The sequence below is a fragment of the Anthonomus grandis genome, chromosome 5 (genome assembly GCF_022605725.1).
Source record: "Anthonomus grandis grandis chromosome 5, icAntGran1.3, whole genome shotgun sequence".
Classification (NCBI taxonomy): Eukaryota; Metazoa; Arthropoda; class Insecta; order Coleoptera; family Curculionidae; genus Anthonomus; species Anthonomus grandis.
Genome location: NC_065550.1, coordinates 31,762,049 through 31,780,719, shown reverse-complemented (window position 1 = coordinate 31,780,719; position 18,671 = coordinate 31,762,049). Strand labels below are relative to the sequence as shown.

General features: G+C 32.7%; 2 protein-coding genes across 2 annotated transcripts; one reads left to right on the top strand and one right to left on the bottom strand.

Moving 5' to 3' along the window:
* Positions 1–1,533: 1,533 nt before the first annotated feature.
* LOC126736056 (protein TAPT1 homolog) lies at positions 1,534–13,020 on the top strand. The gene is made up of 7 exons (XM_050440256.1): positions 1,534–1,916; positions 1,970–2,228; positions 2,300–2,613; positions 2,689–2,786; positions 2,840–3,078; positions 3,136–3,354; positions 12,362–13,020. The coding sequence occupies exons 1-7, from the start codon at positions 1,787–1,789 to the stop codon at positions 12,840–12,842; spliced, it is 1,740 nt and encodes a 579-aa protein (XP_050296213.1). The 5' UTR covers positions 1,534–1,786; the 3' UTR covers positions 12,843–13,020.
* A 4,448-nt stretch (positions 13,021–17,468) lies between these two features.
* On the bottom strand, positions 17,469–18,459 carry LOC126736062 (protein YIPF5). Its single transcript, XM_050440265.1, has 2 exons — positions 18,251–18,459; positions 17,469–18,184 (listed from the first exon to the last, which is right to left on the bottom strand). Exons 1-2 carry the CDS (start codon positions 18,357–18,359, stop codon positions 17,526–17,528), a joined length of 768 nt encoding a protein of 255 aa, XP_050296222.1. The 5' UTR covers positions 18,360–18,459; the 3' UTR covers positions 17,469–17,525.
* Positions 18,460–18,671: the final 212 nt, after the last annotated feature.

The following is an 18,671-nucleotide window of genomic DNA, read 5'->3' as shown; positions in this document are numbered from 1 at the left end:
CTGTAGATATTTAGGGATTTGGGAAGACAAACACCTTTAAATGTAATAAGAACCGAGCCAGTGGGTTCATATGTTATATCTTTGTCTTTAATTATTTTTCGGTTTAATCTTTTAACCTCTAGAATTTCTATGCCGGTATCAGTTTTAGAACATTCTAATATTTCTTTTTCGCCTATTTCTATGTCAATTTGCCTGACTAACCCTTTACAAGTCACAAAGTTAAATGGAATATAGATTTTATAGCCCTTATTTATCAGGGTTTTGTTTTTAACAAAATTATTTGCAGACAGGAAATTAATGAATTCTACAGAGATTCTGTTTAAGCCTTTATTTTTAATTTTTTTAACGTCTGTCAGATTTAGGTTAAAAATGTCTCTAGCAATTTTAATATTATTAAATTTGCCTACATTAAAACCCACTTTTTCGGTGGATTCTAAATAGACAAGAAATGGGCCAGTATCATTTTTAGAATAAAAAACTGGTTCTTTTTCAAGGTCGTTTTTTTTAGTATTTGAAGCCTCTATTGAAATACTACAAACATCAACATTGCCATTATCTATAGCGTCACATTCTTTTGGCATTGTTGCCATGGGCTGGGGGGGGCCGCCCCCCCCTGCTTCACTCATAATACTTTAACTTTAAGCAATGTAATTGGAAATAAGCATGCACAAAATGGAAATTTTTAAGCCAAAAAGCAAATAAAAGCAAGCTAGTATGTAGAAAGCTTTAACCACTTAGAGTAAGCTCAACTTACCTTTTACACGCACACAAAAGGAAAATAAATTAGTAGGACAAGATCGAAACACAGCCTCCAAAAATATAATGTAGCCTGTCTCGCGATCGCAAGCCGGAAGTGAACTTTTTGAACCTTGAACTTTTTTGGCAGTTCTGTTTGCTATTGTTGTTCTTTATAGTTTGTTTTTGCTTATGTCACCACTCGCAAATGTCAAATAGTGCTGGGCGATGCTTATCGATGTTTTGAAACATCGATGTTCTTGATCGATTTTCGATGGTTTTGCCATGGATGTTTACCTTTTGAGATCCCATGTTGATAAAAACTAGAATATTGATTGACACTCGCATTTGCCTCTGTCAGGTCAGAACGGTCGCGTCTTAAGACTTAGATCGATTTTTCTATCTCGGACTGGGTTGTTAAAACGTTGAATCCAGGAAATTCTCGCAAGTCCGGTCAGTCACTTTAGAAGAATTACCCACTGACAAGTTCTAACTTATTTTTTTTATTTGTGCTTTCGTTCGTGATGTATTTTTCATTTTTAGTATTTTCTTGAATATAAGCTTTTGGCTTTGTATTTCTATGCACTATCCAGGCCCAGACTAAGTTTCAATTTATAAGTGAAGTGTTTATTTATGATGTTTTGCTGACATGGATGTTACAAAAACATCGATGTTTTTTTGCGATGTCCCAGCACTAATGTCAAACCTGACACATGCAACGTTGTCAGCTCAATCGCTTATCAAACATACGTGTCCATCCCCACCCATTTGTCCGAAATGACAACGTCGTTGGCTCCATATGATTTTGACACTTTATGGCACAAGATGATAAATAAAAACATGTGGTGACTCAATAAAAGGAAAATATATCAAAATTATCAGTTTTCACCGACAATAAGCGCTGAATATATTTTTTTTTAAATTCGTCGTGTTATCGTAAAGTTTTCGCCCGGTCGTACGGTAAAGTGCCACTTAAATAAAATTCCTAGTCAAATATGGTGCTCTAGTTTTGACGATCTTTGGTCCCCGATAATTTTAGTTCAAGTTAATTATGGAGGATAAGTCAAATATTGAAAAAAAGCTACGATTTCGGCAAAATTCCAAGCTGCTCTTCGGAGAGGCACAGGAGTCACTTAAAAATGGACAGAAAAGTAGTGCAGAATCAGTATTTTACAAGCCAGGTAAGCACCACTCTGGTCGGCTTGATACCACTGAAAAATCAAACTGTTTCCAGAAAAGAACCCTTCGCTGTTCTCATTTCTCAAAGTCGAAGTTACCAGAGACTATATGCTTGAAAATGATGAAGAGAGATTCAGCGCAGGCCGAGAAAAGTTTTATTCTTTCATGAAAATACCTAAGGAGGTGGAGAAGTTTATGTTGTATGGAGTGATGCATTGTATCGATAATTTTTTGTTTGTTTATACCTTTTTGCCTATAAGGGTTCTACTGGCATTATTGGCCCTTATTACCAGACCATTTTCTAAATGTTTTGGGTAAGTATAAAATTCTGTTTTAAATAAACCATAACAATAATTAAAAAAAACTGCAAATGACCCCTTTTTAGTTTGGGTGACCAAAGAAATAAAAGAATATTAACCCCGGCAGAAATCTGCGATCTCCTTAAGGCAGTGATAATTTTATTTTGTACAATGTCTCTCTGGCTGGTGGACACTAACATGATGTACCACCTGATAAAAAGCCAATCGGTAATAAAATTATATATATTTTACAATATGTTAGAAATTGGGGATAAATTGTTAATATCATTTGGACAAGACACTATTGATGCCTTGCTTTGGACAGCCACTGAACCTAAAGGGAGAAAAAGGGAACATTTGGGGCTCATTCCCCATTTGTTTTTAGCTTTGGTGTATGTCTGTATCCTTTTACATTGTTTAAAAAAAAAAATTATTTGTCCTTTAAGTATATGTTTCTTAACTGATTAATAATTAGTAATGCATAGTGTCCTGATACTGTTTCAAGCGACCACTTTAAATGTAGCAGTAAACGCTAGCAATAAGGCATTGCTTACCATAATGATGTCTAATAATGTAAGTAATGCATAATAAATTTTCTAAATGTGATTAATTTTAAATGTTTCTAGTTTGTGGAACTCAAAGGGAGTGTATTTAAAAAATTTGACAAAAACAACCTCTTTCAAGTGTCCTGCAGTGACGTGAGGGAAAGATTCCACTTGGTTGTACTGCTTTTTGTTGTTATCCTACAAACGATGAAAGAATACAGTTGGAAACCGGACATTTTATGGCAGCTAATGTTTGATTCTATGGCAGTGTTGATTGCCGAAGTGTTTGTTGACTGGATCAAACATGCTTTTATTACAAGGTAAAGATGATAAGTAAAAAAATATTTTGAGTTTTCAAAATCCTCCCCACTATATAGATTCAATGAGTTACAATTGGATGTCTATAAAGACTACACAACCAGCTTGGCTTATGACTTATCCCAAAAGCAACAAAAACAAGCATTTTCAGGGCATTCGGACTTAGTTGCCAGGAGAATGGGGTTCATCCCAATACCACTAAGTGTGGTGGTGGCCAGGGTCTTGTTCGCCTCGATAAGCATTTATAATGTGCTTGCTATTATTATATTTTTTATCGGGTAAGTAACTAGTTAATTGCCAATGTATTATGAATTTTCAGTTCAATAGTAATTATTTTGCACTGTCACTATATTATGAGAAATAAAGTTTGGCATTTAAGATTGGGAAAAAAGATGTTGTCTTCCAGGCTTGTATCACAAAAACCAAGAAGGTTAAAGGGTTGATATTCGGAATATAGATTTTTTTAAATAAAATCATTGCATCTCTATTTCAGCATTCTATTGAGAAGTTTATGGAAATTGAAAATTTTAAAACTTGAGTCTTGAGCCTTGAAAGTTGAACTTATTGCACAAGAAACTTATGAAATTAAGTACGAGTTTTCGTAATGAAGTCTGTCCCCAATTATTTTTGTAAATCCTTGCAAATCCACCATATATTAAGATCCAAGTCACCTGCAGAAATAATATCATCACAAAAAATTGAAGCATTGAAAGAATCTCTGTGGAATCAATTTGATCTTGATGTTGCATTTTCTTAATAAAGAATAATATATACTAGACAATATTTTATATGCTACAAAAATAATAAAAACAAATATTAAGATACAAGTAGCATCAATGGATCAACATAAAACATAAAAAAGTAACACTCAAAGAAAAAGTTTTAATAGATAAATCATATACTTAGTATCTTTGGCAGCATCACAGTAATTAATACTCATTTACACTATAATAAGCCTTATTAAAGATTAAGTCCAAACTATTTCGAGTATTGTAGTTAGTACTGAGACCTCATTTTTTGGAGATTTTTATGTAGCAGACTAAAAGTTTCCAGGATGAATGAACTATAAATAGTTAAAAAAGTTCTTTTTTAAAAATTGGTCTTTGCGGTACAAACATATTTTACAGCATGCTTCTGAGGGACAAAAAGGTATGATCGGACATTCCCCAAAAACAGATCCCGTACCTTAATCGTGACTCGATAAGGGCAAAAATAAACTAGTCTGAATAAGAAACATCAAAGTATTATGTCTATAAATGTTACTTGAAAAAGCCAGAATGTGGGATTTAAAGTTCAGTTCAGAATCACCCCTAAAGGATAAACTAGTTGTCTTTGGCAGGTTTACCAACAGCAAGTATACATAACTTCTTCTAGTAGCGATCAGTTGCTATTAGAATATACGTATTAAACGTAGTGCAACCTAGTTACGTTTTGGTAAACAAATGGAGAAAGAAAAGTGTAAATATTGTAAAAAACCTTCAAGTAACTTCCTAAAGTGTGAAAAGTGCTTATCAACATTTCATAGAAGTTGTGGAGTGCAGGCAAGGGTTGTTTCTGGGGAAAATACGGTTGTTTGCTGCGTGGAGGAGACTCAAGACACTAGAGAAAAAATGGATAAACAATTGAAGGAGGAGATGAAATTTTTATTCCAAAAGGAATTCAAATCTTTTGACAAAAAAGTATTACAACAGATGAGTGAACTTAAGACAAGCATTGACTTTATGTCGCAAAAGTTTGAGGAGCAAAGGATTTTGTACGACAATTGCATGGAGCAAAATTTTTAAGCAAAATACGGACTTATGCAATAGAATTAAGTACTTGGAAAATAAAATTAATAATTCTGAGCAAAATGAAAAAGAAAATAACATTGTAGTGACCGGAATTCAAGTGCAGGAAAATAAATCAGTGAACGAAATTACCCAAATTCTCTTAAGTTCTATGGGACTAAACTTAAACCCTGAAGATATTGTTACTTCATATAGAATAAAAACACGAAACGACGAAAATCCTATTATAATAAAATGTAAATCGAGGAAAGTAAAACGTAAAGTTTTTCAGCAAAGAAAGGCTATTAAAACTATATATACAAAAAATTTTAATGATGAACTGACAAAATATAATCAAGAACTATTTAAAGCGGCCAGGGAATATAAGAAATGAAAAAATTTTAAAGCTGCATACTGCTTGAATGGTATTTATAGATATTTATCAAAAAAAGTGATGTAGACAAACCAATAAGAATATTTTGTATAGAGGACTTAAATATGTAAATAGATTTATTTACATACAAAAGTACTATGTATGTATATAATATAAGAAAGATGTAATTACTTGGTCTACAGAACTTAAAAATTCTCTATGTAAACATCAGAAGCCTTAGAAATAAACTTGAGGAGATAGAAGCATTAGACAAATTACATATGGAACCAGATGTATTAGTATTCACCGAGAACGGGATTTATGAAAATGAAGTTCACTTTTACAACCTTAATGGATATAAACCAGAACATAATTGTAGAGAAAAAAGGGGTAGAGGTATATCTGTTTATATTAAGTCAAACATAAATTATGAGGTAGAAATAAATAAATCCTTGAATCTTGAATGGCTGTGACTGGTTGACAATAAAATTAGTAAATCCTAAAATTAAAATAATTAGTTTTTATCGGCCCCCCTCATCCGACGCTAGATTGTTCATCAATGATCTGGACCAAATGATGAGTGATGTTAAAGAGAAGCCAATAATAGTGGGTGATATGAACATTAACCTTTTTGGTGACAGTGACTTAAAAAAGGATTATGAGGCCATGGCCAATGCTTTTGAGTTTATCAACCGTACAGAAGCAACAAGAGAAACTGTAAAACTGTACACAGATCACATTACAACTAACAGCAAAAGAAAAGCTAAGTTAAGTTAACAATTAACAAGGCCAGTAGTATCGTTTGTAAACTCACCTTGTTACAACTTGTCAGCCTGGTTAAATACCACACTCAGAGATGTAACTGGTTTCAGAAGTACTTATTCCACAAAAAATTCAGTAGTGTTGACAAATTTTTTAAAAAATATCTGCATACTAGAGGGTTCAAAACTAATTTCTCTAGACGTTAAGAACTTATTTCCAAGCATTCCACCTGGTGATTGCCTTGATCTAGTCAGGTCCTTTTTGTTAAAGTCACCGCTTGACAGATTTATTGTTGATGATCTTTTAATACTCCTTAAGCTAGTACTTGATCAGAATTTTTTCGTTTTTAACAACGGGTTTTTTAGACAAGTTACTGGACTAGCAATGGGGTCTTGCCTCTCTCTGAAAAAAGGATTGTCAATGGGAAGTTTGGTGCTTTTCTCACTGTATATAGGAGATATGTGGATGATATTTTTGTGGTATGGAATGGAAATGATCTAGAATGGCGGATTTCCTCATTTCTATAAACTCTCTTCACGCAGATATCTCGTTTACCATTGAAGAAGAAAGAGATGGAAGGTTGCCTTTTCTTGATGTGCCTGTTTCCAAAATACCAACAAACTTGAATTTGAGATTTACCGCAAACCCACCACTACGGACAATGTCATCCAATACTCCTCAAACTCCCCTTATTCCTACAAATTTGCCTCTTTCAATTTACTTTTCTATCGCCTTTTCAACATCCCCCTTTCTAGAGAAGCTTTCCTCGATGAACTAAATATAATTAAACATATTGCTTTCAATAATGGTTTTCCACTTGATATAATTAATCGCCTTTATTCTAAATTCTCTAATAAATACAAACTCATTTACAACTTAATCCATCTTAATAATAAAAATAGTCACCTTTTTAGGTCAATGTCATTTTTTGGTAATATTTCTTTTCAGCTTGCAAAGTTTTTCAAGTCTACAAATCTCACAATTGCTTTTAAAACTACAAACAGTTTAAAAAGGCAGCTAGTTAGTACAACAGATAAGGTAGATTTCTTTCCAAAATCAGGGGTAAATTCATTAAGATGTAATGACTGTAATGCCATTTACATAAGGCAATCAGGGAGAAAAATTTCCACCAGAATAAAGGAACATACAAGTTTGGTGGACAGGTACAGGGATACTGACATGATTGAAACTAAATCGGCGTTTGCAAATCATTTATTGGCCTCCTCACATGGTTTTTCTTTAACTCAGGGAGCGGATATTTTGCACGAGTCCTCAAAAGGCAAAAATCTGTACTTGTTGGAAAAAATGGAAATACCTAAAGCTAAGAAGAGCCCTGTCCTTGTGTGTGTGAACGATTGAACGATATTTTCACATTTGAACCTCACCTCATTTATAACAACCTCTCTCAAAGAATTTAAAGTTTTTTTTCTTTTTGATTTTATATATTTTTGGTTTTTATTGTTAAGATTGTTTACTTATATTCACACTTATTAATATAGTTCGGATTGTTCCCCATGTTTGATTATGTTACTTGGTGGCCTATGGGTTAGACGTGCGCCTATGAATCTAAAGGTTGCTGGATCGTTCCTCACTGGTGACATTTTACATTTTTACTTTTTTATTTTTTAAGCATACATTTTTATCTATGGTAGGAATTGTTAACTTAACCTACCTTTTCTTTTGCTGTTAGTTGTAATGTGATCTGTGTAGGTCTAGGTAATAAGTTTTATCATAATTTATAAGCGTTCTTTTTGTGAAAAATATCTTAATGTATTTTTTAGGCCTGATGATGCTCCGATAGGAGCGAAACACGTGTAGCTTTGAAAAAGTTATATGGATTTGATGAGACCGTGACTTTGTGTTCTTACCTTTGTTTTGTTTTTGTTTGGTCTCTTAGAGAAAAATGGATGATACGTTTCTATTCCAATTTTTAAGCCGGGAGATAGAGAAGATTGACAAATAGAGAGGGGTTGCAAAATAGTCAGCTATACCAAAATTGTTTATTATTAGTTTGTGGTCAACTTAGTTGATTATTCAAGAGAATTATTGTTGATGACCAAGATCGTTTGGTCAAGGGGAGGTCTATATTCAAAAATCTATTGCTTTATGAGAGTGCTCTGGTGAGAGCCTTGGAGAGTGGATATCAGCTTGACGCTATCTACACGGATTTCTCCAAGGCATTTGATAGAGTAAATCATCCAATTCTTTTAGTTAAATTGAAAGCCATGGGTATTAATAAATTGACTTGATCAACGTCGGGGAATTCGTATCGATCATGATCAATGTATCATCTGGTGTCCCTCAAGAAGGGCACTGTGCATTTTTCCTTTTCAATTTATTTTTTAATGACATAGAGCAGTGGATTACATCTTGCAAGAATCTGAATTTTGTAGATGGTATGAAAATATACATAGGTCTTACTTCTAAATCTGATACAGCCGTTTTGGAACAAATCTTGGATAATTTCTTTCATTGGTCTAGTATAAACATCCCCTTAATGTCAGAGATTATATTGTATTGTATACATTATAGTGGTAATAAAAATATGCGTAACCCTATCAAAGACCTGGTGTATGGTCACCACATTACAACGACCTCACACAAATCATTGAGGAAGTCCAACACAATATGTTTTTGATTTTTAAGAGTAATACTCCTTTATCTTTAGTTGATGAAAGTGAATGAAAATGTACTTTAGTCTTCAGACTCGTCGAAGAGATCATAATTAGACCGTCTTCTATAGCTACGTTTACAACGCGCGGATCTATTAGGTCCATGGATAAGATCCAGAGACTATTAGGTCCAGAGAGGATGCAGGAGTGGTGTGACAATCATGCTCTGAAGCTAAATGCTGATAAAACCGGGCTACTGACATTCTCCAAAACTTTACCTCAAAATTCCCTACTAGTAAAGTTTGAAAAAAAGTCTCTTCGAGAGGTAGCTTCCTTAAAATTCCTTGGTATACAAATTGACTCCTGTCTCACATGGGTCCTACACATAGACACTCTTGGCAAAAAACTAAATAGTTTCTGCGCGTTAAAAAGGCGTCTACGAGAAGAGTTTTCCCTAAATTGTCTGAAGCAACTTTACTATGCATCGGTCCAATCTCTAATCACCTATAGTGTGATGTTTTGGGAATCTTCAACTGACGCCGTGTTAGTCTTTATAGCACAAAAACGCATCATAAGATGCATGCTCAGACTCACACCACAAACGTCTTGTAGGACTTTTTTACTAAGCTTGGTCTACTCACTGTTCCAGCTCTCTACATTCTTATGTTAGCTATTTTTGCAAAGAAACACCTGCATCTTTTTCAAACTAATGAAGATCATTATGCTGAGGGTATGTCTATTGTGACAAGGGGGAGAGCTGAACTGAGTGTCCCAACTCATCACTCTGCCTTTTTTCAAAGATCTCCTGCCTTTGCTGCTATTAAAACATATAATAGATTATCTCTCGCCCTAAGGCAAGAGAAAAATATCATGAAGTTTAGGAAAGACACTGCAAGGTATCTGTTGGGCAAGTGTATCTATAGTTTCGATTTACAATTTTAAATGTGTATTATGATTAATATTAAGGGTTTGTTTATCAATTTATTTATCTTCATAATGTATCAAACTTGAGATACAAGTGGTAAGGTAATGCACCCATTATTATGTCCAACATTATCTTTTTGTTCTTTATGTTCTTACCATCTTTTTTTTCTTACTATTTTTATTAGCAGTATGTACTGTGTAGATGTTATCAAATTTTAATTTTGTTTGTTTTGTGACGTTGCTATTGTCTATTTTAATTAGATCTTGAAAGCAATAAAGAAATTATTATTATTATTATTATTATTATCAAATGATGGACTATTTTTATTTAGTACAGCCCTGTTTACAAGAATTCATTTTAAGGGGTTAAATTAGTGCAGGATTATCTCTAGGATCAAAATGTCAGTTGAAGGGTGTTTATCAGTTTAGACGAAGAATTATAGGACATAACCTCTTAATCTTTAAAAGTGTTATTGTGTTTAAAAATAAACTAATAATTTTTTTAAGGATTAGGCTTGTCCTTGTCTTCCTCGTCTTAATTTTTGTATACAAAAATAAAAACCTCCTAAGCTAACATCCAATAAAATGTCAAACTTATCATTTTGGACTTTAAAATAGGTCCTAGGTGTTTACACCGAAAAAAAAAATACATTTAATCTACCCTGTTTGGGAAGCATCAAATTCACGTATCAAATTTTAGTGCGCTGCCATTTACACCGAAAAAATAGTCCTCGTGACGTGATTTGAACCAAGTATTAAATATTTGGTACTCGCGTTGTAAACGTAGCTAATGACATTCTCCACTACAATAATCCACCTCCTTATCTACTCCACAAAATTGGACTTTGAAATTTAAAAGTTCCTGATAGATGTACCCCTTTTCATGTACCCTCTGACAAAACAAATTATGGATGCAGTTCTTTTGTCACTAGAGTCAATAAAATAGCTAACCTTTACTCAGCTCAGCTAGGCTGCTTTGTAGGTAGAAATCAGTTTTTAAGGCAGCTTCATTGAGCTATTATCTTTTGTCTATTGTCTTGAACAATTCAACTACGAGTTCAACGAGTTCAACTATAACTTTTATACTCCTTGTGTTATCGATCTTATGCAATTTCTCCAAACTTTTTGAAATAGTTCTTTATAATAGAATATATGCCCATGTCAAATTAGACATAGCACCTAATCAATTTGGTTTCGTCAAAAATCGCTCCTGTACAGTAAACCTGGCTTGCCTAAATGAGTATTTGTATCAGCATTCGGATAATAGAGGTCAGGTGGATGTAATATACCTTGATTTCTGCAAAGCTTTTGACCACTTTTTATTTCATCATAAGCTAACATTTTTTGGATTTTCTAAGGATTTAGTTGCTTTAATAAAATCTTACTTACGAGGTCGTAAACAATTTGTTGAGTGTGAAGGCTTTAAGTCTCCTATATATGAAGAGTGCTGGGGAGTTCCGCAAGGATCTAATTTGGGCCCGTTTCTCTTTTTATTGATTATAAACGATCTTGCCAAATTACTGTCTTGTCAGAGTTTACTGTTTGCGGATAATATGAAATTGTTTACAAAAATAGATACTGAAGACGATTGCGAATTCCTTCAGGTAAATCTTAATAAAGTAGAGAATTGGTGCATAGATGTCAATAGATTATATTTAAATGTTAATAAACGCTCTATTCTCTCCTTTTTCTAGAAAACTGTTGCCAATCAATTTTGACTATAGAGCAAATAATGTTGTGTTAGGAGTGGATGGGGTGATTGATTGAGAAATTCTTTCCATAAAATTCTTATATAACCTTATTCATAACAACATTGACTGTCCTACCCTTTTGACTGGATTAAATTTTCGGGTACCAAGAATAAACTCTAGGCATTTTAGATTTTATGTAAATCCCGCTAGGACTAATATTTTGTTTAAATTTGTTGAGTCTTTCTAGTATGTATATAGATAGTATGTTTAAGTACATAGAATGTTGAGCATTTTGATTTTCCATTTTTATACATATTTTGGTATTTTCTTTTTTCGTTCCTGCTTTGCATGTGCTGAAACTTCAACATGTTTTTTATTGGTATAGCTAACTACTTTCTTTTTTTTTATTCTTTTCTGTAAATGACTATCGAACTAGGTGTAATATGATATTTCTTCACAAGTTGATTAATAATACGCCCTGAATTGTTATCGCGGATAAACTTTAGATGCAATATCAGAGTCCTTAGAGAGACGTCCCTTTTTCTGGTTGAATGTCACCATACAAACTATGGTAAATTTTCTCCAATTAATCGACTCCACATGTTGGGAAATAGATTTAATCAGGCTTTTAACTTAGTGGATTTAAAGCCTTCAAAACTTAAAAGGTGTCTGAGTGAGTTTACTCGTTGAGTACTATGTGTTAAGTATCAAATAAATTTGATTGCTTTTACTTTTCCTATTTTGATTATTTTAATGGTATGTTTTTAGTTGCTTTGTATTTTTTTTGGAAGTTTTATCTTATTTGTATATTTTGGGCTGCTACATATTTATATACATTTAGATAGATATATTGTTGATTTATAGAAAATTTGGATATTTAATAGATTAAGTTCATTATACAATATCTTATTAATATATTCGTTGATGGCAGAATAATAATATACATTTAGGGTTAGGATATAATTTATTTTGTAATTTTGTGAGAATGGGGACATCCCGTAAATAAATAAATAAATAAATTGGGTAACAAACCTGTTAGAAATAAATGCCTCTTTTTTTTGTTACCATTGTTATTAATAATTAATTTACTTTTATTGTTATGCATTATGCTATAAAGACACTCAATCTAAATAACATATTTTACTCTCCTTTTTTAGCTACTTATGCCTATGGTCCATAAAAATCCTAAACAGTATCATAGTGTTCGGCCGCGCCTGTCGCATAATAACGCAACACAAACTGGAGCGCACGACCCAAAACAGTCCCGTAAACTCCGATCGGGACAAGTATCGTAATATCGCCACCAGTCCTCAACACCAACCCGTAGTAGAAAATCAGCCGAAACGGGTGATTTTCGAGGATCTTCAGTCCTCGGATTTGGGCGCGTCCGCCATATTCGCCAACAGCACCGTCGACTTGAAAGAGGCGAGTCTCAACGAGGAATTATTGAAAATCAACGGGGAGGACATCCGAGTGGAACAAGTTAACGAGGAAATCGTGACGCGTAGCGTGCCCGATATCAAAAAAGAGTTGAACGATATGGTGTATAACAGTACCGGTGAGGAACCGATGAAAAAGAGCGAGAGCGAACCTAATTTGGTTAATTTAGCTGAGGGGCAAAGTAGTAAGGAGTTATAACCGAGGGTTCGTTGGGTTTTTATGACGAAACTGGACGAGTCATAGTGAGGGCAGTAGTTAATTTCCCATGCGTTTGAGAGTGAGAGAGAGAGAGTGGCGCTAGAGTGTAGTATTTATTTTTATAATGTTTGTACAAAGAGATGTAAAGATTTTGTAATATATTATTATGTCAAATGTTTTTTGGGCTTTAAGATTACTTCGGTTCACGGATTAGTACAAGGTAGAACGTACACTCTTAAAAATAGGTGAATAAAAATTCAACAATTGTATAGATTTTACAAACAATTTGATTCTGGAAATGGTACAGAATCAATTTGTGTAGAATTTCTCTATGCTATTGTGTTTAAACAACTGTGGTTCTATAATCCACAAATTGTGTATCAATTTGATTTATTTTATTGTATGTTTAGTACACTATTTGTGTACTTAAATTCGACAATATTTTATATTTATTTAATATAATTGTTCAGTAAAAAAGCACAATTTGTGCATTTTAAATACACACGTTAGTGTAGTTTGTTTTAACAATATATTTTATTTTCTTTCATTTCAACTATTAAATTTTATTACAATGTTTTGTATTTATATTCATAATAATTTAAATATAATCAATAAATTTGTATAAAAAAAATAAACAAATTGTTTAAAAATTTAAAATACATTTTAGAGAATTTCGTCATAAATCTGTGTAATAATAAATTATAGTGCGCCTGGGAAAAACAGGATAAAAAAAAGCTGTTTTTTTATTTTAACAATTTATTTAATTGTATGAAATATTTTCGAAAATTCCACCATTAATACATTAAAGCAATGTATTAAATATTTTCTTCAATAGTTTCAAACCTAAGTTTTTTCCATAGATATTTTACACTATCTCCTTTATAGCTCCATGTAAGTTTAGGGGATCTTGGTGGACACGATATATCTACAGGAGCCTTCCTTCCTATCCAATAAAAAAAATCTTAATTATTTGTTTTAATAGTAATAGCCTAGGTAATTTTTAAGAAATTTTTAAAATTTAATTTTAAAAGGTTTTTAGTTTGTTGATAATAGTTTAGTTACTATAGAGAGTGTGAGAGCTAGTGGCTGCCCACAGTGAGTAGGTATATGTAGGTATAGGTGTTCAAATTTCCTTACAATACTACTACAGGACTTGAAAAGGATGGTACAGGACTGTCAGACAGTGCTATGATTAAGTAGATACCATTTTGTAATACAAATTGAAATACAAATGCAATAAAGGTTACAAATTTAACCGACCTCTACATTAAAATTGGATAGGTATAAAGATAAAAAAGATGTAAAAAAAGTAAGTATACCTACTTATCTATTCTATAAGTAAAGTTATCAGTTATCACTGAACAGTTAAACTAAATAGGTACCAGCTACCTGTCTAAACATCAAAATATCCAGTAAATTTCAAAGTATACAATAAATGCAAAAAAAAATATGGTGCTTACCTAATTACCTACCTACAAACTGCTCCTGGAGTTGGTCCAATAAACCCCACTCCTTAAGTTTATCTTCAACGAATATATTCATTTTTTTCTTATGCAATTTTAACACTTAAAAAAACGAAAAAACCTTAAAACAAATTAATGCGGGCCGATTGATTAAAGGACTGAAAAATGAACAGTTGAACACTTCTGGCACTGGGAATCATAGCAATGCTGCCATCAAATGTATCTTAAAGATTACACCGCCAATTAAAAAAGTTACGTTTCCTTTTTCCTTACGCGTGTTATTATCACGATATTATTTAAATAAATAAAATTAGAACTTATGCTGATTGGGCTTATTTTTAAATATCCTATTAAATCATTTTCAATTAACAACTTTAAATCGACTGCAAATTTTGATGCATATCTTTACAACTGTTTAATATTGAATCTGGCAACATTGACGCTAACAACGAAGTTCTAGCGGCAAAGGCAAGGGCGTCGGGCGCGTCCTCCTTTATACACAATTGTGTATTATAACTACACAATACATAGTTTAAAATTCTATAATTGTGAAGGGCTATTAGCAAGAATCTTTTTTATTCTACACAATTGTAAATAAAATCAAAACAAGCCAGAATATAAAAATTGTAGTAAAAATATACTTGGTTATTAGATTTTTTACCAAACTGCATTGGATTTAAAAAAAAAATGTGGAATATTTATACACATTATCTTAATAATTAATATCCACTTATATTGTATTAATTTAATATGCAATAATTGTATGAAATATACACATTAAAACATATACAAAATGCCTGAGAATTTTTATACAGGACTGTGAGATATTATCTAACAATTGTGTATTAAAATTAAAAAATTTTTTTTACACAACAAAATGTTAAAAAATTCATCGGGATTTTTCTGTGTGTACATACAGTGTTATTATGGATGGCAGAAAATGAGTTTTGTCCCGTTTTTTTATATATCAAACCGCTGTAATGGGGGTCGGTGTATGGAGTGTTGCCTACTCTACTTTGGGATTTTGCATTGTTATAATTGGCCAGTAGGTCAGAGTTATCATTTTGAGGGACAAAAGTCTTTTTAATTTCTTTATTTTTTTAACTTAATATATGCATGTATAATTTCTAGAAATCGACAGTATCATCAATTTTTTGAGTGAAGTTTTGTTTTTGGATATGAGAACTTCGTCTAATGATATATGAACCAATAAAAATTACAGCACTATAAATTTTGAGTTCTTAACCTTATATATATAAGGATAGAATTATATACAGGGTGTTGCGACAAAACTCAGGGGTGTATTCATTGAATAAAATCAAGTTTCTATGACCATATGTCATAAATGTCTTAGATTTTACACTACAGGATGGTAAAGTTGAAAGAAAAAAACTTTTATATAATATATAAAAAATACCTCTGTAGCTATTTTTCTGAAAGTTGGTCCGCAGTTTCCAACCATCCATAGTGTTTTTCTTATACACAATTCAAATGTTTATAGCGAATAATTTATATTAATGTCATTGGCGTTGATGTGGGCTTTGGACTGAATATATTTTTAAAAGAAAAGGGTGCGCCACTGGTTTTTCTCGTAATAAAAAATATCTTTATTTCTTTTAGTACATATATCTTGTCTCTAGTTTTTTTTTTCAACTTTACCACCCTGTAGCGTAAAATAGAAGACTTTAAGGAACTTTTTGAGTTTGAGGGAGTTGCCCTTGTACCTCTACGAGATATAATCGCCGAATTAAAAACAGCCCCTATATTTCTGGACTCAATATTAAACTTATGTGTATTAAGTACATCATCACTTCACCTTTAACAGCTTTAATAAATCAAAGTCTAAGGGAAAATACTTTCACAGATATATTAAAAATTGCCCAAGTTGTTCCTATCTTTAAAAAGGAAGATTCCAATTTACTGGGAAGCCTCTATTGCCCATGGCCATTACCTCTATAATATTCGAGAAATGTATATCTAGCAGGATTAATTCACTATTTCAAAAGTAAAAACCTATTTAATAACTGTCAATTTGGGTGTAGGGGTGGCAGAAACACTATAATAGCAATTCTGGACCTTGTATCCCTCATTTCAGACTGTTTCAACAATATGGAGCATGCAGGTGCTATTTTTTGTAATGCAGAAAGAATTAGAATATTTAAAATACAGAGAAAAGCTATCAGGGTCTTGGCAGGTCTAAACTATAGGAACTGTTATAGGGAAGCATTCAGAACTCTTGGTACACTAACTGTCCCTACTCTCTGTTTACTTGAGAACTTACTATTTGTCCATAATAATAAACAGGGTTATGCGATGCATGCAGAGATTCACGATTATAATACCAGATTTAAACATAAATGAGTTCCCACTTACGAACATTTGGTGAGGTGTCAAAGTGGTTCAGAATATTCAGGTATTAAGTTTTTCAATAGAATACCTTTAGAGATGCAGGAACTGCATGAATTTGAGTTTCAAAAAAAAATTAAGGATGTTCTAGTTGAGGAATCCTATTCATTTAAAGAATATTTGTATTACATTTTTTAACTTTTATATAACTTTATTTTAAATAGTATAGATAGATTGTATTATACTTTGTACCTTTTGTATTGTGACTTGTGTAAATACTACTTTGTGTATTTACATTAATAAAGACTACATACTACACATTACTATAAAAGAAATGTCAGTAGCGGGTTTCAAGAAAAAACTAAAGCTGCATTTTTTAACAAAACAGAATAGCTAAATTGTCAGTAGGTATTTCTTATTTTATAATTTTTTGATTTTTATGGACTAATGGGTGTATATCTGTTTATTTTTATATTAATATTAGTGTTACTATTACAAATGTTAATTTTTTTTCTTTCTGTTGTGCTATCTAAAATAATTTTGCTTACTTTTTTTAAATAGGTTAAGTAGATTAGCCTTTGGCTAGACTTTGCCTATGTACACTATTGAAAAGTACAAATAAAGCCATTATTTATTTATAAAGAATTTGCATTTTTGCTTGATTTTGATCAAGGAACACACAAGTGTAAGCTTCTATAAAATTCCTGGGATGTCTGGGTTATTAGGATTGTTTTTTTTAAACATTGTTTTCCAAAACTTCCCCATTTCCAATCTCATGATAAGTAGATCGCTTACTTGAAAGAAACTATAGTCAAGCTAGTATCATACACATATATTCCACATTAAACGAACTCTTCTTATATAAGTACTATACTTAGAACAAAACCAACAACACAAATACTCCATAAACCAAAGCAGAAGGATACATAATCAGGGGCTGTTGCTGTTTATCTCCGGACACGGCTACAAACAGCCTGGAAGCGGAAAAACTGGCCCAAAAAACAGCCGCCGCGGCCAAAATGATCCCCACGGTGCCGCTCAGTTTAAAAAAAACTCCCAAAAAGCTCAACCCAACAATGGGGATGAGACAGTAACCCAGAATCGATGCCACTGTACTTAAAGTAAATGCATGTTCTGCACTAGTCATCAGTGATAAAAGACAATAAGTGAGCACGCAGGAGATCGTTGAAAAACCATAAATGTAACCGAAAGACTGCGATTTACCGGCCAAGAGGAGCAGCATGGCTAAGGCAAGACAAAAAAAGACAGGGCCCGCCAAGTCTGCGTCTTTCGTGAGGTATTCGGCGTCGTCGGCTAAACTGTGACCCCTTAAAGGGTTTAAAACTGCCAAAACTTTCTCTAAAATTCGATCCGGGTAAATTTCTAGCTCTTCTAGTAACGGCGGTTCATCCAGGTCTTCATCTCCCATCTTTGGCACCTCATAATCATTAGGATTGTAGAAACTTGTGGGATACGGTTGGCCGTAACTTTGATTCGCATATTCAGCAGTATACTCTTCATTTGACTTAAAATCTGCAATTATTTTTTTAAGGGTTAAATCCCATATAGGGTTAATTTATTTCAGGCAAGTACTAGTACCTAATTGTTGGTTGGAAAATTGCTGATAATCCTGTTCGTAGTAGCCCTGTTGTAAGGGCACTTCGGCCTGTTTATTCCAGTATAATTCAGGGTTTGAGAAGTCACCCATTATTGTTTGAAGTAGGAATACGAATTTACGTAAATAAGACTGGGAAATATTTGTTTGATGCACTTACGTGTCGTGATAGCTGTCAAAAATCGGCTGTTTTTGACTTGAACCACTGTCAATGTCAAAGACCAGCTGTTTTTGACATTGATAGATCAGTTAATAGGGCTGGAGCAGAATATCGATTTTGTTATGTGCTACTAATAGAGCGGGCCAACGTTACCTGTTGGTTTAGTTTTTCCAGTTTTCTTAAAAAGTAAGAAACTTTGAAGAATAACTCATAAGACTTTCCTTTTATTTGATATATGTGTTACA